Raw genomic sequence first — 25,614 nt, forward strand, 5'->3', positions numbered from 1 at the left:
TGGATGATTTTTGTCATTTTATTTCACTAAATTAAATCATGCATGACAGTATTTTTACACCAATCTTATGGGCCGAGTTCTCCTCGTCTTCAGTGCGGACAACCAACGCACGTGAATCTTTCAATTCCCATTTGAATAATTTGTTTTACTCTTCCCATCCAAATATTTACCAGTTACTAGATAGGTACTTTAAAAGGCATTCAAGAATAAATAAATAAATAAATATATATATATATATATATATATATATATATATATATATATATATATATAGAAATGCGTTCGGAACCAGGCTTGAAACAACCAGAAACCCATCAAAGAGAAAGTGCAATTTGCAATATAATGATGGAATTATAAAACTGTGAAATAGCGACATTCTAATTTGTAAAAAGTATGTTATCTGTGTTTGCCAAAAACTTAAAATTACATTTTTAATGCATAGCAGTTTTACTTAAAATTATATTTTTTTACCATATCAATATATATGCAGCATTTTAAACAATTTCCAATATGGTGATAAAATTACAAAACTTTGAAATAATGACATTATATACTAATATACACGATGCATTTTAACCATACCAGTTTCACTTTCGACAGTCGTAAGTCTGAAAAATGGGAAGGAAAATGCTGCTTTCAAATTTATATCTGCGAACGTGACGGCACGAAATTCGGATACATCTTAGTAAACTGTGGCATGCAATTCGTTTTTTTCTTTTTCTCGCGCAATTTAGGTTCACCGGCGAGATGATTTACAAAATGAAACAAAAAACGCCTTATTACCATACACTTATGAGGCTGTTAGAAGAAAAGGGTGTAAGTGACATTTATAAAAAATGATCTAAATGCACCTAGGGTAAACTAAAGCATTTAAAATTTCAGTGGTAAATGAATATATATTTTAACCACATCGCACATTAACGTTTAAAATTAAAACTTCACATGGAATTTACGAATGTTTAGTAACTTTTAATCACATTTTATGGAAAATAACGTAAGTGCACATACACCCCTTTGCTTCTGACCGCCTCATACTACATTTAACATAATAAAAAAAATGTCTAGTAGTTATACGCTAAAACAAAAACAAAAATAATAATTTTAATAATGCGAAAAATATGCCTGTTTTTCAGAAAGTAGCTCTCAAATCTGGACTCTACATTCGATACACACGTAGTGATATCACTTTCAAATTCAATGAGATTTCTCGTATCATAAACGAGAAGATTATTTCGTATACATATGAAGTTGGAAATGTTATAAAAATATTAAGAGCTTATTTTGCAAGCTCGGGATACTCGTGCATTCTTTTGATCCAAAACTGACCTACACTCTGCGAAAAAAAACCTATTTCAACGTTCCATCATTAGGTACGTAGAGTAAAAAAAAAAAAGGTATTCCCGTAACATGCCATGAAGGCACTTGGGGAGCATGGAGATAGAGACCCATGCTTTCCATGACCTCGGCACTATAATGAGGTGGTGTGGTCGGCATCACGCTCTGACCGCCTTTTACCCCCGGGAAAGACCCGGTACTTAATTTTATAGGAGGGTAAGTGAACCTCGGGGCCGTTCTGAAAGTTTGGCAACGAGAAAAAATCCTGTCACTACCTGGGATCGAACCCCGGACCTTCCAGTCCGTAGCCAGCTGCTCTATCAACCGAGCTACCCGGCCGCCAGTTACGTACAGTACATATTTAAATGAATTCTTCCTTATTTTTTTTTTAATTTGAACCAATGGAATGCAGCTGTCTGAAATTGGATTTAGTATCCATCGGTGACTGTAGTATTGTTTTGAGCGTCTTCCGAAAAATATAAAAAAAACGCTATAGTTTAGAATTATATAAACTTAATTGCTAGTCGCTAAAACAAACCGACTGTTTGTCGTATCATGCGTAACTAAACTTTCCACGAGTTGTTTAATGCACTGGCATGTATAGGCTAACATTTCTTTTTGTCCAGTGATGTCGGTCATAAAACAAATTTCTTTAAAAATACTTTGATTTTATCTCTGGCTGTCATTATGTTAACATTTTGGCTTTGCAAACTATTATTCAAAGCTTTTAAATGTTCGAAAATATCAGCAAAGTCTGTGTTTCTTCCTAACTTTTGTCTTCGCTATGGCTCACTTTCTATGGTAATCAATTTTATCTACTTCAGACTTGGTGGAAAGATTATGTGTAAAACAATGTTCTCATTATGAAGAAACACACCACCAACAGCAGTTCTTTCTTATGATATGTAATTTTAAGAGAATTTCCCCTATTCATGTCATCTGTACTTTGTGATTTTGTTTTAATCCGTCTTAATGCTTTCCAGACTCGGATATAACATGTAAAATGTTATGTTTTATTTAACGACGCTCGCAACTGCAGAGGTTATATTAGCGTCGCCGGATGTGCCGGAATTTTGTCCCGCAGGAGTTCTTTTACATGCCAGTAAATCTACTGACATGAGCCTGTCGCATTTAAGCACACTTAAATGCCATCGACCTGGCCCGGGATCGAACCCGCAACCTTGGGCATAGAAGGCCAGCGCTATACCAACTTGCCAACCAGGTCGACTATAACATGTAAAAAGTGAAATTTGTCTCATGATGATGAAGGTTTGTCGAATAGTTCACTTAATGTTTGAGTTTTAGTTTCATTGTCATTTTAGATGAAGCAATCATAAAGGGCCCTATTCATAGACATTCTTAGCGCGGGCATTCGGTGGATGTTCAGCGAACTAACGTTTTTCGTATTCATAAACCAGTGTTAGCGATATGATATGATATGAATCCTGTTCAGCACGCTCGTAGCGCGGGCTAGCGAAATGTCTATGAATAGCACCCTAAAAGACTGTCAAGAGGAATGCTACAGTACAATCAGTCTGCACGTTTTTCTGTATCAGTCCTAAAGAATGTGTGTGTTTCCACATTTTTTCAGACTAACAACATGATCGATGATTTTAAGAGCATACCGAAGCTTTGCATTTCTAATGGCCTGAGTTTTTCTGTTTCTAAGTGTTCTGTAGGCATTCAGATTTTGCTTATCTTACTTGTCTCGTCCGAAGGTTCTATATAGTCAGCATCTCGTGTTGTCATAAAGTTTCTAATTGTTTGAGCCATCCAAGGAGCGGGCTGCCTGGAAATTCGTCTGGTTTTCACAGGTGCGCTTGTTGTAAAACTCGAGTACTATGCCACTTAACATTTCGATTTTGTCATCTATTTTCGGCAGACTCCAGATATTGTGCCAAGGTAAATGAAGAATGTCATTGTTAAGTCTCGTTTCGTCAATGTTTTCCAAGTCTCTGTATGTTATTATCATTCTGTATCTACTTTTATTACACTGGAGAAAATACTGTGTGTATATAATCGGGATATATCTGGAGAAGCCAATTGTCCAGTAGAGTCATTCCACGTCTAATCGCACAAAATTATACAAATTTTGACCTTGATATTTTTTATTGCGTTTGTATTTTTTTACCAACTCTATGGGTCTAATAAACCAACAAGTGTATTTTTATTTCCTCCTAAGTCCACATGTTTTTAAGATATTGCATGTTAAAATTCTTTAAAAATGTCGCACAATGCAACATTTAAAGCGTCATATTTCTGAGGATATTGATGTAAAAATTTATTTTGAAAAAAAAAAATGCATTTAAAAGCTTAAAGTACTGTCTTTTGTTAAATATTTACTAACCAATTTTAATATAATTATTACAAATATTTTTTTATGATTCAATTTTTAAAAGTTAGATATCAATGTGAAATAGCCGTATTAAAAATCTAAAAGAATACTTAATAGGTGCACTGAAATATTCTTAATAATTCCAGAAAAAATCACAATGGGATCTCCAGTAGATTAATGGAAATTTAATTACTTACGAAACAATGTGTAGCGGTCGGTGCAGCAGTGGACGGGAAGCGTTGAAGCGCGCTGGGAGGCTTATCGGCGCTGGATTATCGAGTGAACGTTGCAACATTACACCCAGTACGGATCAAGTCACTCGAGGAAACAGTGTTATTTTACTTGTTATGATATCTTCAAATATTTGTACATTATGCTTTTTAAACGTTTGTTTTGATTCACACTACACTTTAAATTTTCATTCGCCTACTTTCTTTCTCGAAAGAAAATTGTTTTACTAAATATTCAGTTTTTGACAACAGAATAAAAGAATGTAATTTTAATGTACCACTTATTGGTTTTAGATTATGGTATCTGGCCTGCAAATTTTCAGTGTGGTTTTTGTGCTTATTCAATGGACAAAATATAAATGACACGTTAGAAATATTTTTTGTGACCAGTCAAACTTTTTTTTTTTTTTTTTTGGTGTTGTTATAGGATCTTGTATAGGCTGGCTCTCGTGGCAAGTCTTTTAATATTCCCTCCAATGACATCACATGGATCTTTACCATGCGACGTTGCAAAGAAGTGTCATTCAGTGCTAATTCCATAATCGTCTTCATGTAAGTAGTTATTTGAAATTCTTTTTGTTTTTGTATTGTGAACTTGATCCATCGGAAAAGTAGATGATTTTTTTCATATCATTGAATTCTGGCTTTAAGAAATTGATTTCTTCGGGTTGAAAAAAGTGAAAGGAATCGGCGTCATGCTTTCTGAGATGACAATACTTTTGTGACGAATTTCTGTATCTTCTTTGAAATATACTACGAAAGTATGTATTGTGGCTTGCCATTTGTTCCAGTGCATACCTTGTACTGAATCTTGTATTACAAATGAATAATTTTCAGAAAAGTCTGCAATAACTATGTAATTTTCAGGTTGTACACTTAGCGGCAAAAAGAATGGGCCGACTCTTGGTCGATAGAAATGCTAAGTTCTATCGCGCGGTTCACTCGTGTAAACGTAACCCACTGCAAGGCATTGCTGTGGTGTCTCTTCATTGAAAGTCGTCCGTCTATAATGCAATAAACATTACGAGCAGTGGGTGGCCCAGTGGTAAGAAGCCTGTCATCCGTACCAGAGGTTGTAAGTTCGTCTCCCGATATGGTAAAATCATTATTTTTTTTTTATTTTAACTTTTACTTAATTTATTAGTTTAAATGTGAAATGGCATTTGTTAACAAAATTTCCTTATGTCTGCCTTGTAAAAATATTATTGCCCATCACCTTTGGGCGATTAATAGGTGAGATCAGGCCTGTATAAACAAAAATACTTGTTTCACATCCTAAAAAACCGGACGCATATCAAACACAAATAAATAATTAAATTAACAAAAACAAACAATTTTTTAATATATTAACAAAACAAGGCCTCTGGTGGGGACTAGTATCTCGTCCACAAACTACCTGCGTCAACAACTGCGCTCATTCTGCGCGGCTTGGATTCCACAAGATTATGGAACAGGTCTAAATTCTTGGCCATCTTCTCCCACGCATCTAGAACTCTGTCCCACAATTCCTCAGGTGTCCGAACGGGTGGTTGTTCTGCCCAATTAGAGCGTAGGATCCTTTTGACTGCAGCCCACAAATTTTGAATCGGATTCATATCTGGTGAATTTGGAGGCCAGTCGACTGGGTCGACATCACGTCTCCTCGTAAATCATCTTTGAATCCGGTTGGCGGTGTGTATCTGATGATTATCCTGCTGGAAGAAAAGTGTTCCTTCTGGATATCGTTTTCGGGCGGAAGGTATCATTACATTTGCCAAAATGTGTTCGTAGACTTCTGCCGTAAACCGCCCGTGGATGCGTTCCAGAAGTCCTGCCCCATCGTATGACATCCACCACCAACACGCGACCCTCACGCAACGCGACTTGTTAATTCGTCTCACGAAGCGTTCATCGTATCGGTGGCCATTCATACAATAAACTAGGGCAGTACTATCGTTGCTATTGGAGACAATTACCTCGTCGGAGAAAATGACATTTCTCCAATCGAAGTCCTGTCGGAGAGTAGCATACGCAGAATAACCTATGCGAACCAGGGCAATGAGTTATTATTTATTTGTCATCTTCAAGCGTAATGACGAGACAGAACGTTGTATTTATAGAGAGCAGTATTGCTTGAAAGAGAGAGGGAGGTTTATTATTTATTAGAGTTTGGGCATATTCTAAGAGACATCGCCACATAATTATAGCTTTGCGAGACACATATGATGGCAAATTTGTAATTAAAAAAAAAAGAATATTGAAGGAGATTCGAACCTCGAGCTACTACTATCAACTTGTTCAATAGACCAATGCCGTAACGACTTACGCTACTGTGACTGTTGATATCAGTTCGGCATAATACGTGGTTTTCATGTTCATATTCGCTCCGGTTGATTTTGTATTTATCAATTTTATTATTATTTCACTCTTCAAGGGTCCTGATGTATCTAGAATCAACCCGCCATTGATTTTATTACGTATTTTAGACTCTTAAACAAAATACAGCAAATTTAAATGGTTTAATTATGTGTTACCTAGTGAACTATGGCTTTGACGAGACGAGCATGCGCAATGTTATGTCTCTGGAACTTAGAAATTGTCGGCCGGCCCATTCTTTTTTCCGCTAGGTGTACATTTTCTTTGAATTCCGTCAAAAATAAAATATGTCTACTTTTGAAGGGATGACGATGCATTTTCTACATGGAAAAACTTTGCTTGCTAGGGAACCTTTTACTTTTGGAAACTTTTCACGGGGGTACCGTATCGTTTTTGTTGTAGTTTTCTTTTCTTGAGAGAGGATTCTATTGATATCAAACTCTTGTTTAATTCCTCAATAATACTGATTTCTAGCGTTGTATCCATAGAACTGCTAGAAGGAGAATTGGGATAATCACTTTCTCTGTCCGCATTTGCATTTGATTCATGTTTATTAATATCACAAGAACTATCGGCTTCACATATAACTTCACCTGACTTATTCAGAAGTTGACAGATTTTTTACAGAACGAATCACATATTCGCACATTCAAAGACTCCTTTTAATTGAGCTTTATCAATAAATCGCGACTTACGCGTACTTTTCTTTTTAAAAGCGTGATTAGGAAGGTCAAATGGATTTAAACACTTGTTATATATTACGCGATCTTTGCTGTCACTGATGTTGTATAGAAGTCACGCCACTCCATGAAATTCAAACCTTGACTGATTATTTTTCTCTTCTATATTTTGTCTCTTGCCATCTGTTTATTCCCATAAAGTTTACTGCCTTACCCAGCCTTGCTATCTTTAAACACTTGGCTATATTACAGTATAAACATAGAGTATTGTGAAGGACTCCCCCTCTTAGCTGAGCTGACAATAATAAAATAACTTTGGATAAGATATTTACTGTTCCTTAAGATATTAATCATTTGATGAATGAATGCATTTGTGTGCGACATCAGTTATATGCAATGGAGGATTTCGTAAAACTTTCCGCGGGAAGCCTTCTAGCCTACTGCCGGAAGAATTCATTAGCTGGGAACCGCGAGCGCGTGCATTCCTCCAGAAAATAAATTGTTACAAATGTATGAGTGCAGATCCCACATTTCTAAATGCAGTAGTTACAGATAATACATCAGGGAACAAGCCTATATATATATATATATATATATATATTTTTTTTCAGATTTTTAACTGGGCTATTTAATGTAGTAATTTTGCTTTGAAAAATAAATTATAAAAAATTAGGCCAAATTTGAAATTTATTTGTGATAGGCCTAGAGTAATAAAAAGTGTTGTATTTAGTCTTTCAAATGCGCCAAACCGCAAATCTCAATTATATGTAGACACAGAGTTCCAAGTGAGTTTATGTAACAGTGCGCGCATAATTTGCGTAATTTCAAATAGTCATAAGTACATAAATAATTAATAATTGTGGAAATAAAACAATACGGGTCTCCTTATTTGATGTCTGGAATTTATGAAAAAAAAAAATCAACCATTTACTAGAAGGTCGTGTTTTATTGCTGTGCGATTCGACGTGAAATGACTCACTAGAAAGAATTATCTTTGGGTTGGTTGTGACAATTAAAGCTAAAAAAGTACCAGAAGTATCGGTGTGATGTGTGAGATTCAAAGGTAGGCTGGACATGTTCCAGACTTGGAACATAAATTGAAGCTGTAAGGTGGAGGTTGAGGTTGTGGTTAGAATATCAGTATTAAAATCGCCCATGACTAATACATGTCCGTAATCTGGTAACAGCTATAACTAGGCAGTTTCGCCATCATATAAATATCCAATTTTGGGAAGCCTGTACAGTAGTGGTAAAAAAAAACCGGACCGATCCTTGTAGCTGATTTCAGAGCCTTGTTCACTCCAGAGCACGATAGACTGGTAACTGAGACTTTCGTGGTTCGAATCCTGTCTGGGAAGGAAACATTTTTGTTCCTTATTCAAATTTATTCCCAATAATTTTTATTGCAGCGATATTTTACTACTTAATTAACTTATTATTCCCAGAACATGAATTTTACCATCAATCGGACATGAATGAAACTATGTTACAAGTGTTAATACACGTTATGCTTATCAGCTATTATTGTGGATTGCTGTAAAACAGCTATTTGAAGTCACCGGCATGTCCCAGTCGGTTAAGACGCTTGCCTGCTGGTCTGAAGTTGCGCTGGGGCGGGAGTTCGATCCCCGCTTGGGCTGATTACCTGGTTGGGGTTTTCCGAGATTTACCCCAAACGTAAAGTGAATGCCAGGTAATCTATGGCGAATCCTCGGCCTCATCTTGCCAAATACCATCTCGCTATCACCAATCTCATTGACGCTAAACAACCTAGTAGTTGATACAGCGTCGTTAAATAACCAACTAAAAAAACAACTATTAGATATATGTATTTGTACGGTGTTTGCATGGATATTAAATTGGGTTCATATAGATATCGCACATAATACAAAATCTTGATCTAAGTTCGTTCATAGTATTGATGTCGAATATGTACTATATTTAGTGATGTATTTAATCGATTAATTTGAAAGTAAATATTATGACGACTTTATAGTTTATAAGTTCACGTAAGCATGCTGTCTATGAATGGTGTGTTCGTACTGTAGATGTACAGTTCCCCAATTGAGGAATGAGAAGACTCTTGAACGACGAAAGTTAGAAAGTTCTACAGAGCTGTTCACGCGATATCTACGTAACCAGGAAGACATCTGGCCGTGAAGGCGTAAGCCTATTTTCATCAAATTTCAAAGTACACACCAGTGCAACATGTTATAAGTTGTCTATTTCTGGTGTAGGTCTCCTTTTACGTTCTGGATCGTTCAACTTTTATGAAAGTTTTAAATATACCTTGTAACAGAAAATTCACTCGCCAAAGTGGGAGAACAATATTAATTTTGAAATGACAAATGTAGACCCACGGCAAAGATAGTAAGGAACATTGTAAGGGCCACGACAAAGACAACAAGGACCACGACAAGGACAAAAATCAGGACCACGATAACATATTACAAGAAACACGACAAACACCACAACAAGGATTATGATAAATACCACGACATGGATCACGATATGGATTACAAGGGCCAGAACCACAAAAAGGACTATTAGAAATACAACAAGGACAACGATAAGGGCTAAGATAATATACTTCGACAAGAAACACGAAAACATCACGATAAGGATTACGATAAATACCACGACATGGACAACGATAAGAATTACGACAAAGACCAGGACCACGAAAAGGACTATTAGAAAGACAAGGACAACGATAAGGACCACGACAAAGATATCAACGACCTTCCTAAGGACCATGAAAAGGACAAAGATATGAACAACAATGACCACAATAAAGATCACATGACCACGGTATGGAAAACGATAAGGATCACATTATGGAATACGACAAAAAGCACGTTATGAACTATAACAGAGACCACGGAAAGGATCACGACATGGAACACGAGAAGCTTCAAAATAATCACAATAAGGACCACGATAAGGTTCATGACAAGGATGACGATAAGGACCACAACGTGGACCACGATAAGGATCACAGGAAGGACTAGGATAAGGATCACGACGTAAACCGCGACAAACACTATGACAAGGTTCAAGATAAGGACTCCGACATGTGCCACGATAAAGATCACAGATATGGACCACGACAAAGATTACGGTAAGGATCACGACATGGACAACGACAAACAAAACAAGGAACAGGGTAGGAACCACGACATAGACAACGGTAGGGGCTTAGAAATTTACCAAGATAAGGACCATGACAAAAAAGAAATACCACTATAAAAACCATGACAAGGACAAGTGGAATGATACTGATCATTACAAGGGCAACAAGCATTATGATAAGGGCCGTAGAGAAAACAAGGACCGCTCTAACGATTGCGATAAAGACAAGGACCATGATGAGGATATGACATGGACCATGATAAGCACCAATATAACGATCACGATAGGAACCACGACATGGAGAATGATAAGTACCATCATAAGGATGACGTCAAAGATCACGAAAGGACTATGATAAGAACCAAGAAAGAATCATGAAAAGACCACGAAAGAATTACGAAAGGATCGCGATAAGGACTGCGTCAAAGATAACAAGGACCACGAAAAGGACAAAGCAAAGACAAAGATCACGATAAAGATGACGATATAGGCTACGAAAGACACTTTGATAGGGATTACTATAAGGATCACAACAATGATCACAAGGAGGACTATGATAGAGATGACAAGTATCAGGATTGCGATAAGAACTATGAGCTTGACAAGGACCGCTATAGAACCACGACAATAACAAAGACAGGGACCACAATAAAGATCCCAACATGGACTGCGACAAACGCCACGAGAATGATCACGATAGGGGCCACGACATGGACCACAATAAGGATCACGACAAGAACCATGATAGGGACCAAGACATCGATAAAGACAATGACAAAGACAGTAAATATGTAATAAAGACCATAACAAAAGCAGGAAGGAAGACGATAAGGACTATTACAATGCCAATAAAGACTACGATAAATACAAAAAAGATCACGATAAGGGGCATGTCAAAGACAACAAGGACCACGACAAAAACAATAAGGATCACGATAAGAACCATGATGCGGAAAACAAGAAGCAATATAGGAAACGCGACATGGACAAAGACAAGGGCCACGATAATAATTACGAAAAGGACCACGATAAGGACAAAGTTCACGATAAGGGTCACTACGTGAACCACGATGAGGACCAAGACCAGGGGCGTATTTTGCGGACTACCGGGGCTACCGGCGGTAGCCCAAGGAAATTACAAAAGAAAAAGTTTATAATATAACATAATGTAATAAATTTGTATCATTAGTTTTACCATAGTAATTAAAATTAAAGTAATTGTTAGATTTACATTCGCTCTCTGCTCTCGAAAAGAAACAAGTTGTCAAGGCGGCATCGCTGGAGAAACCACTTGCTACGTGAGGTAGCCTGTGACCGTTTCGCTCACGCTGTCCTTCGCACAACTGCCCGTCCCCCCACTCCCTTCTGTTTCCATCGTGCACTGTAGGCGGGCGAGTTGCCGCTCTCGTGATCGGTTTCTTCGCAGGCGCGAAGCCGCAATTCGCTTAGTACGCTAGCAATTGAATGTGATTGTGTTCTTGCAGTGCATTATTTTAAATCTGTGATTTGTTCGACTGTCTAAGAGTTATATTAATTGTGAATTATTAAGTTTTTAATTTCCCAATTAAGTGATATTGTGAAAAATATGGCAGAACAAGTTTCTGGAGAGCTTTGTGTTGAAAATGACTGTGTAATAGAAGGTTTATTAAAAGTGCCTTTTAACCGTCGTACATAACAACGAGAAAGTTGAAATTGTGAAAATGGAAAGACCAACTCCTGAGTTAAATTTGTCCATGGACGTAAAAGAAAAACAGCGTGAGTACACACAACATTTCACTTCAACATCATATGGTAAGTGGAATTGGTTGTGTGGTACTTCTAAACTGTCTAAACTATTTTGCTTGTCATGTTTGTTATTTAGCCGCGAAACTAATGTGTGATCAAAAGAGGGGTTTTCTAACATATCAACTCCCTTCGAACGGCAGTCCTAGAATACGACAAATCAAAAGCTCATATTTGTAGTAGCATGAACTTTGCAAACTTTGGGAAGACAAGAATTGATTTACAGCTAGATAAGCAAAATGCTCTACACATCAACCAACACAATGCTCTTGTGAAAAAAAAATCGGGAGATTTTACTGCGTCTTATTAACGCAGTCTGCTTTCTAGGAAAACAAGAATTGGCTTTTCAGGGTCATAATGAGAGTGTGGAATCAGACAATACAGGAAATTATATTGAACATTTAAGTTCCTTAAGTGAATTTGACCATTTACTGGCCAATCATCTTGAGAGTTCAACAGTATTTCGTGGTAATTCTCTCGCAATTCAGAAAGATTTAATATTTGCTATAAGTAGGGTTATGATAAAGAATATAAAACCTTTTGTGGCCATTGTTGTTGATGAAACAAGTTACTGCTCTAATCAGAGTCAATTGTCCACTGTTTTAAGATACGTCGACAATACTGCCAATGTTCAAGAACGGTTTATTGGATTCACAAATGGCAGTTCGGACAAAACTGCTGCTACTTTGTTTCAGCATGTGGAAGGTGTTACAGTAGAATACAATGTCGGCAATAAGTTAATTGCACAGACATACGATGGTGCTTCAGTTATGGCGGGAAATATTAATGGCTTAAAAACAAAAGTTCAAGAAAAGTATCCTCAAGCACTCTTTGTCCATTGTTACAGCCATGTTCTCAATTTAGTTTTGCAACAAACTACTTCATCCATTCCAGAATGCCGCATTTTTTTTTCAAAACACTGTCGGGTTTAGCTGCATTTTTCTCATCATCTCCTAAAAGATCAGAAAACTCAAGAAATTTATGAACAAGAAACTCCCAAAAGTAGCACCAACTAGATTGAATTTTACATCTTGGCTTGTAAATGCAGTAAAGGAATACAGAGAAAAACGGACTGCTTTCTTTAAAAATATCATTTGTAATGACTCTGAAGAAAACTGGGATGATGCTGTAATTGTGCAGGCTCAAGGATATTTGAATTTTTTCGCACAGTTTCAGAATATATTTCTTCTTGAAGTCTATGCTAGAGTGTTCGCACATACAGATGTGCTCTACAATATTCTTCAGACAAAAAGTCTAGACATAGCATACTACTTGCAAGAGGTATCAACGTTAAAAAAAAAAATACTATATTCGAGTTCAGACGTAGTGGGTTTCCGTCCATATGGAGTAATATGGAAAATGAAAATTCTTCAGACAATACAATGGAACCACCATTAAAGCGAAGAAAAGGAGATGATGAATTGAAATACAGGCAGCTGTACTACAGCATACTAGATCGTATGCACATGGAAATTACTGACAGATTTTCTGATTATGGAAAGCTTCAGTTCACACATCTTCTAGATTCTCAAAAATGTTCTGCTTATAGAGAAAACTTCCCGAATGAGGCACTAAACAAATTATTTAAGTCCTATAACAGTCACTTTGATCAAGTACGTTTGAAAAATGAATTAAGTGTAATATATTCAGCAGAAGTGTTTGATTTTTCGAACAAACCTATCCATGAAATATTATCTGCCACATATGAAAACCAGCTGAACCAAGTTATTCCTGAAGTCCTTAAATTGGCAACATTAATTGTGACAATACCAGCTACGTCAGCATCAGTAGAAAGAACATTTTCTGCGTTGAAGAGAATAAAATCCTACTGTAGATCAACTCATACACAAGAACGTTTATCCGGCTTGGCACTAATATCCATTGAAAAGTCATTTCTACAGAAACTTTGCAAGTGGCCCAACTGTAATTTCAATGTCGAAGTCATCAACGTATTTTCGTCCCAATCAAGACGTCTGAAATTCACATAAATATATAAGGAATTTTATTATAGGGATTTTAAAATATATTTTGTGTAATAATAGGGTCAGTGGTAGCCAAACCCTTTAACCAGTATACGCCACTGACCAAGACCACTATAAGGATCAAGACTACTATAAGGACCATAACTAAGACAACAAGTATCACTATAAGAATCATGATAAAGACAATAAGAACGATAAGGGCCATTGCAGTGACAAAGATCATGATAAGGACCACAACAAAGGCAACAAGGACCACGATAAGAAACATGACAAAAACAACAGTGACCACGATAAGGACCGTGGCAGAGACAACAAGGATCATTATACCATCTACAGCAACGATCACTATAAGGATCACAAGTATCAAGACACGGATCATGACAAGGACTACGACAACAACCGTGATTCACGTCGTGATATTTAGGCCTATCGTGATTCTTGTTGTTGACCTTATCGTAGTTCTTACCGTGGTCTTTGTTGTCTTTGCCAGAGCCCTTAACCTGATCCTTGTTGTCTTTGTCGTGGTCCTTACTGCGATCCTTGTCTTTGTGATGGTCCTTATTTTCTTTGTCAGTCATTATCGTGGTCTTGTCCATTATCGTGATCCTTATCGTGGTTCATTTCGTGGTCCTTATCGTGATCTTTGTTGTGGTGCTTGTCACAATTCATGTTGTGATCCTTGTCATGGTACTTGTTTTTATCATGCTCCTATAATTGTCATTTCAAATAATAATGTTTTTCCCTTTTGGCAAGTGACTATTGTTTCACACGGTAGATAATGTTGTCCTCAAAGCGGGGTCTTAAGATGCTGTACGGCAGCCATACCGATCACAGATTTACTCAGGATATATACCGAGCGCTATATAACTAATTTTGAGGTGAGCTATACTATAGTAGAGAAGGCAAGATCTGTCCTGTGACATGTGCCGTGGCTATATCACCAATGGATATAGAAGGGGAAGATAGATGAATTTTCGTATAAGTAGATTCGTATAATATTAACCATCATGAAACAAACTCTCTTTCTGATAGCTCATTCTTTCCCCTGTCACACAGCTCATACGCCATATCTCGCCTCTTCATCTATATAGTACAAAAATTTGTACAATTGTAATCTTACAAAATTGTGACTTATTGCACAGCTTAAAGCTTCAATGCTAATGTAAGATCTACAGAACACAGTAAATGAAATGAAAAAAATTGATTTAAAGCCTTCTCGAGGAGGGAAGTCAGCACTCTCACTCGCACGTTTCCCATCTTGGAAAGTCTTCCTAAATGGCCCGAGCTATAATATTCTTTGTCAGTATTTTGAATGGGAACCTGCCTGCAGTGAGATTAAAGAGCTGGATAAATGTCTGTCTCTCCATCTTATCTCGGCGGCTGATAGGTTAATATTTAAATGTAGTTATTTAAAATCTTAATGCTTGTTGTTAAAGCATTTTACATTTTTCAATTTCATTGTAATTGTTAGTTTTTAATATAGATCCACTTACAGTGTATATATACTTATATGTATATGTATATGTATATATGTATAATATATAAATGGTGTAATTGCATTCATTAGACTAACGTTTATAATATAATTTGTAATTTTGTTTTGTCTGTGATCATCAACACTTAATCTCAGGACTCTGTAAAGCTCTATTTCAAAGTTATTCAGATAAAAAAAATCGTTGGTGTAGCTTTCTTTTACACCATACGCAGAAGACTTAGCGTCTGAACTATTGAGAAGACACGAAGGCTTTCATTTCTGCGCGGACTGTCGATCTAGTCATGAAGATTCATATGTCGATTTAACTACCCGATTTATGTATACATTTATATATTATTTACGTCATATTATCATATTTTTTGCAGTTTTTGAAGTGAATTTCGGAACGATGCTAACAACAAACCAAATATTCTCAATTTAAGTGACTCAAATATTTGTTATCTTGTGTATTAGTGCTCTGGTGTCCGATCATGCGTAGTGTCTTACATCTGAGACTTTAGAATATTCCATCGTCTCATTCCTTTTTTTGGGGAACTGTACGTTGAGAAGATAATTTGAACTACACAGTATGCACGTTGTAAATGTATAGTGTGACGTGTGTTGTGGTACACATAAGGTAATGTAAAATATATCGTTGAAGTGTAGGCTATGTGTTGGAAGTGTGCTGTATGTACACGTACATACTTAGCGCTTGAGGCCCGCTCACGACATCAAGGTCAGAAAAATGCGCTTGCTTTGACATCACTGCTGTAGAGTAGCTTCCTATTTATTTCATAGAAGTTCGTCCTTATGCTCACTGGATCCATTCTGTTCAGTTCTTTTCCACTCACTTTCTTGGCACTCTTCAGACAGCTTGCACACTTCACTACGATGGCGAGAGCTGAGTCGCCACACTTCTACACTGTGTCGTTGCACGATGAGGAGTGGGTTGCATTATATTGATTTGCATTGAAGAGATACGTTTTTGAACTGAAATTTCAATTATGTGTAATTAAACATTATGTAAGCCATACAATTTATAGTTGGAGTGAGATATATGCTTATGTATTTTTAGTATTACAAAAATATCCTCTGTGTGCAAAACATATTAATGATAGTTTAAGAAAATAATCTGAAAACAGAATATGATTGTTAACTTGATACAGAAACCATGAAACGCAGCTATAATGACGAAGTGTGTGTTGCCTTCGTGATACTGACATTTTATTGATGTTTTCAATCTTATTATAGTTTAATCACAGTCTTCTCTGTGATATTTTCTTCTTAGGAAAATTATCAGTGGAACATAGTGTGAAAATAGAATTTGAATTTATGAAGACGCTTAAAGCATATAATAAGTAACTTAGTGCTACATTTGTGACAACGATTTTCTGTAGCTGTGTTTAATATTATCGAAATGTGTTAATATTACCATTAGAATACATTGTGAAAATAGAATACTTACTTACAAATGGCTTTTAAGGAACCCGGAGGTTCATTGCCGCCCTCACATAAGCCCGCCATTGGTCCCTATCCTGTACAAGATTAATCCAGTCTCTATTATCATATCCCACTTTCCTCAAATCCATTTTAATATTATCCTCCCATCTACGTCCCCGCCTTCCCAAAGGTCTTTTTCCCTCCGGCTTCCCAACTAACACTCTATAAGCATTTCTGGATTCGCCCATACGTGTCACATGCCCTGCCCATCTCAGACGTGTGGATTTAAAGTTCCTAATTATGTTAGGTGTGAAGAATAGGCCTACAAAGCGTGCAGTTCTGCGTTATGTAGCTTTCCCCATTCTCCTGTAACTTCATCCCTCTTAGCTCCAAATATTTTCCTAAGAACCTTATTCTCAAACGCCCTTAATTTCTGTTCCTCTCTCAAAGCGAGGGTCCAAGTTTCACAACCATGCAGAACAGCCGGTAATAGGACTGTTTTATACATTCTAACTTTAAGATTTTTTGACAACAGACACTAAATGACAAAACTTCTCAACCAAATAATAACAGGTATATCCCATATTTCTCCTGTGTTTAATTTCCTCCCGAGTGTCATTTATGTTGTGAAAATAGAGTATATTATAAATTTTTCAGTGTACAGTGTTTCCTACCTCGAACGCTTCCGACACGTACCGGGCGTTTCCCGGCCTGTTGGTAGCCCTTCCTCTTCCTCCGTAAAATATACATACTGACACTGTTCTTCTATCTTGTAAGTAAACTATGGGCCGTATTCATAGACATTCTTAGCGCGGGCTAAATAGCTGCTTCCGGTGGATGATCAGCGTACTAACGTTTTTTGTATTCATAAACCAGTGTTAGCGATAGTATGCGTGCTAAGCAGGATTAAGAGTGTAAAACACTACCAGTGTACATAATATTACCCTAAATTACAACAAATGTTCCAAATGATATCCATTTGCACGTAGACGAGCTTTAATTTCCTTTTGTTCTTTTGTGCGAGAATTTTTGTTTTATGCTTTGTCTTTCACCGTTCCCCACAAATAGAAATCGGAAGGTTTCAAAATCAGAGGAACCCGATGGGCTAAGTTATTAGTCTATGATCTAATCACCAGACACTTATCTTGAAATTTGTTCCTTGAATAGTCTCTGAATCATTGAAAACTTATACGGTCCCAATTTTAGTCATTGTTTTGTGTGCGGATTCACTTGGAACTGAACACTGTGCTACTAGATGATTAAGAAATTAATCTTAGACTTCTTTCTAATGCTGTTTAAATTTCGTCCTATTTCTCTTCTATAAAAACAGTTTTCCTGGTTACTTTCTTGTCAAAAACCGAATTTACAAAAAAATATTTATAATTTACTTTCTTGGAACGTTTACACCAGATAATTTTCTCAGAAATTGAAATTGACTTCGTAGATTCTAACTATGCTTGCAAAAGTATTCACTAAAAACGTGATAACATTCGTTGCTCCACACTATGTTCTTCTTGTTTTAAAGCCTACCTCGACTGCAATAATACTGCTGATCGCCCGAGTACCGAGAATCTTGCGATAAGTACAGCGTCAGTATGATGGTCTGATAGCGAGTAGATTGTGCGTGGACTTCCACATAGACCTACGGAGTTTGCAGGAGATTGGAGGCACTTGTGACTGGAAGCCCTGTATTACAAGGTACAATATATTAAGGACTTGGGGAAACATAAAGTTAAGTCACATACTGATAATTTTATATTTGAATATTTTAAACAATTTATTTGTATAATTTTTAATCTTCACTTCTGAAAAAAAATTTTTAACTACGCCATTATATTAATTGCCCATGGTATATTATTTTATATCCTAAAATAACAATATCACAAATATATGTAATGACAATAAAGGTATAGGCTCAGTGAAATCAGTGTCTGATATATTCAAACTCATAAGGACTCTATTCGACAAAGATGCAAAGTTAACAATTTAAATTATAAAATTTATAAATTATTATTATTGCAAACAGCTATAGGCATAAAGGGTAGGTATCTTAAATTAAATCAAGAACACCTTAATTGATTTTAAGCTTGATGAAAGAAGAAATAAAGCTAGTTATAGAGCAAAATAATAACATAAACAGGCAAAAAAGAAATAGGCCTATTTGTTTTATTAATCTGTGCTTATTTGTTGATCGTCATCAATTGCTTCTATTGATGAGCACTTTGGTATGTTGCGTATTAAGGCTCACTGTTGCGATTTTATATACCAATAATAGCCACAGACAAATAGCTGGACAATCAGAATATTATCATTAGGGAACGGATTTCTAGGTACTAAAAAAAGAGAGATTTAGGGCTTTATTAAATACATTAATATTTCAGGACTTTTATGAGTTTATATAAAATTAACAATTAATCATTTTCATTTCAGTAAATATCCCATTTTATAGTCGCGACGCTGTTATTCCCGGCGTGACTCCTCCGCTTTGATTACGTCTTAGGAAGTGAAGGCTCTATAAAGTCTAGGTAGGTAGTATCGTTCGCCATTTTTGTTCTTTCGTTGCAGAGCTACCACACGAGGGATCTATTTGCCACACCGTTAAACATTATCATGTCGTAGCTCCTATGGTAATAAATCAAACGCACTGTAATTCAGCAAATAATTGAGCTGCAAATAACGTCCTCGTGTGCTTTCTGCGAACGCCAACGAAAGAGCCAAAATGGCGGGCGATTACATTAAGTATTTATCCAGCCTTAGGAAATGCATAACATCTTCATCAGCGAATCACAAGACGCACACGTTTAAATGTAGCCAACCTACAACGTGATTGGCTGCCGGAAATTAGAGCGACGGGACTATAGGTGGAATTTATATAAAATTAACAATAATAATTTTAATTTTAGTAAATATTCCGTTGTAGGTGGAATTTATATAAAATTAACAAAAATAATTTTAATTTTAGTAAATATTTCATTCCATTTTAGGTGGAATTTATATACGAAGAACTGGCGCTGACATTGATTGCTACTGAAAACTCAAATTCTATCAGTAAAAGAGACTGATTGCTGATTGGTCAGTTTTATTTCGCATAGTGGGGGTATATTGATGCAAAAACTAATTTGTAAACTCTCGCCTAACCTGAGCCACCTACCACCCCTTTTATGCCAAGATGTTCTTTTCCAAACGAATTTCGGTTCTGTTAACATCTTCTTCCTCCCCTTTTAAGACCAATATGGAATGAATTTACCAAATCATCATTTGTCTTTAAGAGAATTTTTTACATTTTAAATAGTATTTTTGTAGGTTTTTGGTCATTTTTGCATTTTTAGTACCGGTATTTTTATTTTAAATATACGCAAATTACTAAAAAGGTGCTTTAGACACAAACATAGTTTTTAGGAATTTATAGGGCTTTATGGTTCATTTAGGCGTTTTAGGTCCTATAGTATTTTAACAGGGGGATCTTCTGTACATGAAACTTAGAGATATCTTAATAACATAGTCTAGGACGTAACAAACATGAAATCCGTTCCCTAGTTATAAGTAAGGGCATGAATTTTATGTTCTAAAAGCATGCCAAATATTCATCTAAATCTTCTCTTATAATAAAATTACTCAAATATTTACCCAAAAATATTATCTTAAAATTAAGTTCTTGATTAATGTAATTTATACGGAATGGCATTCATACAGTATATATGGTATTAGTGTTCATCATTAATCTCTCAATTTTATATGTACATTTATTTGAAATAACATTGTGATAGAATTATTTTCTCCATATTCTTTTCTGAGAGCCTGATCTTGTGTCATTTAATATGAACTTAAAAGCTGAGAAAGCACTCTCCTCATCACATGATGTCACTGGACATATTTTGTGAAAAGAGATAACCCACTTCAACCTGCTCTCCATGTAACACCTGCGATAGCTTTTTGAGCTCCGTTGTTCCTTTATTTGTAGAAAATACCTGGTTAAATTTTGATTGCACTATTTTTATTTTCTTTCCATGTACACTCACTACATTTTCCTCCGCCTTCTTCATGGTTTTCAAAGCACCATGGAGTAGGAGACAATTCTTTACCGGAAACATAAAATCGCGTAATATGTTTGAATTTAGCATTCCACGTGTATAATATGAGGATTAATTCCATCTCTGAAATAACCAAGCAAGCAACCAAACGAGAATGAGTAAATAAATAATTAATACATTAAAACACATAGACAAAAAATGTAAATATAAATTTATGCTTTTAACACATCAAATATTCCTCAAACCTTGAAATATACATCTGTATTTTCTATGAAATTTTATACTCTGGAAGCATTTGAGCTAAAATGTGGTCATATTAAAAATCAGCAACGCATGTACTCTGAAACAAAATATGTTTATACATACAATTCTCATCTTTAGTAATCACCATGATGCTAGAATAAAAATAAACAAAGGACATGGAATATTTACACAATCCTAATCTATATGGGTACTTTCCTGCCAGATATTGAAACATGGTTCGCTGGATTTGAAGCTTGAAACGCTACTGTTGTTTGAGTGTTGACATTAATTCGGTACTCTATTGTTATATAACCATTTTGTTCTAGATTACATAAAACATTTGGAATTTGTAAGGCGATAGTAGACTAATGACTCTCACTTTCCCACATGCAACAGCTTTCCTAAGTGATACTCATTTATTCACCATGTTCATCAGCTTCTCTAAACTGGCACCTATCTGCCCAACATTTAGGCCTACAGCAGCAGCTCTTCCAGATTGATAGTCATCTGCCCATCTCTTACATAATTTTCATGGATAGTACTCATCCATTCAATACGTACAGCGACTTTCCTCAGCTAATACTCACTGCGCACTTAAAATTTGTAAGACTTGTACTCATCGAGCCACACGTATTACAGCCTTGTTAGGCTGGTACTCATTGATCCACTGTGTACCGCAGCTTTGTAGGCTGATACTGGTACTCATTGATCCACCAAGTACTGTAGCTTTGTTAGGCTGATACTCATTGGTCCACATGTACTGTAGCTTTGTTAGGCTAATATTCATTGATCCACTATGTACTGCAGCTTTGTAGACTGAGACCGGTACTCATTGATCCAGCAAGTACTATAGCTTTGTTAGGCTGATACTCATTGATTCACTATGTACTGTAGCTTTGTAGGCTGATACCGGTACTCATTGATCCACCAAGTACTATAGCTTTATTAGGCTGATTCTCAATGATCCACCAAGTACTGCAGCTTTGTTAGGCTGATACTCATTGATCCACTAAGTACGGTAGCTTTGATAGACTTATTCACCGATTCGCCATGTATTGCAGCTTTGTAGGCTGATACCGGTACTCATTGATCAACCAAAGATTGTAGCATTGTAGGCTAATACCGGTACTCAGAGATCCACCAATTACTGTAGCCTTGTTAGGCTGATACTCATTGATCCACCAAGTACTGTAGCTTTGTTAGGCTGATACTCATTGATCCACTAAGTATGGTAGCTTTGATAGACTTATTCACCGATTCGCCATGTATTGCAGCTTTGTAGGCTGATACCGGTACTCATTGATCAACCAAAGATTGTAGCATTGTAGGCTAATACCGGTACTCAGAGATCCACCAATTACTGTAGCCTTGTTAGGCTGATACTCATTGATCCACCAAGTACTGTAGCTTTGTTAGGCTGATACTCATTGATCCACTACGTATGGTAGCTTTGATAGACTTATTCACCGATTCGCCATGTATTGCAGCTTTGTAGGCTGATACCGGTACTCATTGATCAACCAAAGATTGTAGCATTGTAGGCTAATACCGGTACTCAGAGATCCACCAATTACTGTAGCCTTGTTAGGCTGATACTCATTGATCCACCAAGTACTGTAGCTTTGTTAGGCTGATACTCATTGATCCACTAAGTATGGTAGCTTTGATATACTTATTCACCGATTCGCCATGTATTGCAGCTTTGTAGGCTGATATCGGTACTCATTGATCCACCAAATATTGTAGCATTGTAGGCTAATACCGGTACTCATAGATCCACCAATTACTGTAGCTTTGTTAGGCTGATACTCATTGATCCACTATGTACTGTAGCTTTGATGGACTGTTATTCACCGATCCACCATGTATTGTACCTTTGTTAGGCTGGTACCAGTACGCATTGATTGCAGCTTTGTTACGCTGGCTGGCGTCGACCTCGATAGCGTAGTCGGTATAGCGCTGGTCTTCTGTGCTGGAGGTTGCGGGTTCGATCCCGGCCTAGGTCGATGGTATTTAAGTGTACTTAAATGCGACAGACTCATGTCAGTAGATTTACTGATATGTAAAAGAACTCCTGCGGGACAAAATTCCGGCACACTCACGACGCTGATATAACCTCTGCAGTTGCGAGCGTTGTTAAATAAACCATAATTTAAACACTTTTGTTACGCTGGCATTGATCTACCTTTGTTAGACTGTTACTCACAGATCATCATGTATTGCAGCTTTGTTAGATTAGTAATTTACTAATCCATCACTTGCAGCATCCTTTGACTACTGTGTTATGCTAGTTATTCACTGACACATTAATCTCCGTCCGTAGGATCTATGGTGACATTGAAAAAAAAAAGCCTTATGCGTATGTGGCGTCATAGACGGCTGATGCAATGAGTAGTCAGGGCGCAAAAGGAATTGCGTGGGAGAGAGAAGACAACTGCTTGGACCAAGAGAAAAAAAAAAAACAGACTCCGGCCTCTCCCGAATGATTTCATGCGCGACCATATTTTACAGATTCCACGGACGGTGTTTACATGTACCAGATTCACTAGAATTGTACTCACTGACTCATCTCGTACTGCAGATTGTTAACTGTGGTTATATGTGGCTGGTACTTACCCGCCGACTACATAGAGTAACTTGCCCAGGCTGGTGACGCCACTGCGGCTGCGCCGGTACACCATAGGGGCGATGGGCACCCAGCGATCGGTGCGCGGGTTGTAGCACTCGCACTCGCTGTGGATCGCAAACAGCGAGCCACCACCTGTCGACATAGTCCGCCGCGAGAAAACTGTACAACACAACAGAGGGCGCACACGTCACCACCACACTACCGCGGCGCCAAGGCGCGCGGGCTCCGCATGCACATTGTTCAGAATTGTTCAGTAACATAGCCTCGAGACTGTTAGGAACATTAAAACATACCAGTATTCAACTTTTTATAGAAAAGTGAATGTCGTTGTGACGTCAATAGTCCATTGGATAAAGTCCAGAAGTAATCCGTGTAGGCGTCTGTCGTTTATCATCATCATCATCATCATCATCATCATCATCATCATCAGTAGATACATCACAAATGGCAGTACAATTTTGATGTTTTGATTCATGGTATGGATGATAGAATGTGTAAATTGAGAAATAGTGTAATTATTGAGCAGAAACGAGAACAGATTAAGAGAAGTTGCCCTGACATTGTTTTCTGTTTATTATACACTAGCCGTATCCGTGCGCTCCGCTGCACCCGTTAGAAATAAATATAAAGTAATTACATAATTAAAATAGGACATTTGATCCAGGGAATATTCGTGTTTGATAGAAGGATAAATCGTTTAATATGTTACTTAATTTAAATTATATTTAAATAATTAAAATGAAATCATTTTGGTCCAGAGAGCACTCATTTAGTGCAATGACAATTCCTTTAACATGTTTCTTAAATTTTATTACATGCATCCATAGTTCAATGAACATTGACATCATTTACATTTAATGTGTATACTTTATTATACTTGTTATATGTTTCCATTGAATTATGGTAATAACTTAATTTTAACTCTTGTTTTCTACGTATTCAGTAAATGGCGCTTGGCCCACTATGGTTCTGAACCCTTCAAATAACTCAAATAACTTAAATTATATTATATTATATTATATTATATTATATTATATTATATTATATAAAAATGTGTTGATAACGGATGTACCCCGATAAGTAAGTTTTCAATTTGTTATGGGGGCTCTTGAATCTCAGGAGGAACAAATTTTATTTTACAACAGGGCAACATAATCTACTTGGCTCATTACCCAAATTTTTTGCATTGCATTTAATGCATATATATTTTATGTATTTTAACACGATTCAATTGAGCATAGTTAAAATTTGGATTATAAAATAATGAAATGTTAAGCTAACATATTATTACTGCATAGGCCTACTAAAACAATACACTCTCGTTGTTCGTTAATTCTCTGAGATAAACATTATTTTAAGAAATACAGGAAACGAATACACAGAATAGCCTATCAAGTTTTCTGTGCATAAGAAGCTATTTTAATCTTACCTGTCCTCAATTCACTCAGAAGTTCTGTAATAACATTATAGCATTATGTCCATACAGAGAAACTACACTTTCCAATGGTGAAATAATAATTAATTATACAAATCGGTTAATTTAGCTTCCGATATTGCTTCATACAAGCACAGAAACATTTTCTGTAGGCTATGTTTCATAGCTTTCGATTGTTGTTGACCAAGGCCCCTTATAGACGAAGTCATTTGTTTATTTCATTACACGGCCTTAGATGGCAGTTATTTTAATTTTAAAACTCATTTATCTCATTAAATATCTGTCCTATCAAAATTTTTCAAAGAATAAAACTTATCGGAAATGATTTTTAAAGAAATTGTCTTTATGTAACATTTTTCATAAAAATGAATAATAAGCGAGATATTTCGATTTATTTAATTCAGGCCCTCTTATAACCCCCCCCCCCTTTTAAATAATGTATTTTGAATGCCATATAGCCTATAATCTAAGTTACAACGAACTTAATTTATATTCCAATTTTCATTGAAATCGGTTCAGCCATTATCGCGT

The 25,614-nt window shown here is 36.4% G+C and overlaps 1 protein-coding gene across 2 annotated transcripts in view; it reads right to left on the minus strand.

Annotated features, from left to right (window-relative positions):
• LOC138711872 (kelch-like protein 17) overlaps positions 1–25,614 on the minus strand; it is a 471,943-nt gene that overhangs the window by 19,771 nt on the left and 426,558 nt on the right. The window contains exon 9 of one of the 2 annotated variants that reach the window (XM_069843135.1): positions 23,636–23,780. In XM_069843135.1, coding sequence (XP_069699236.1) covers positions 23,636–23,780 — 145 coding nt within the window. Of the gene's footprint in view, positions 1–23,635; positions 23,808–25,614 lie in introns of both variants that reach the window. The other variant, XM_069843134.1, reaches the window with a different exon arrangement.

This window comes from Periplaneta americana, chromosome 13 (assembly GCF_040183065.1).
Source record: "Periplaneta americana isolate PAMFEO1 chromosome 13, P.americana_PAMFEO1_priV1, whole genome shotgun sequence".
NCBI classification, from domain to species: Eukaryota; Metazoa; Arthropoda; class Insecta; order Blattodea; family Blattidae; genus Periplaneta; species Periplaneta americana.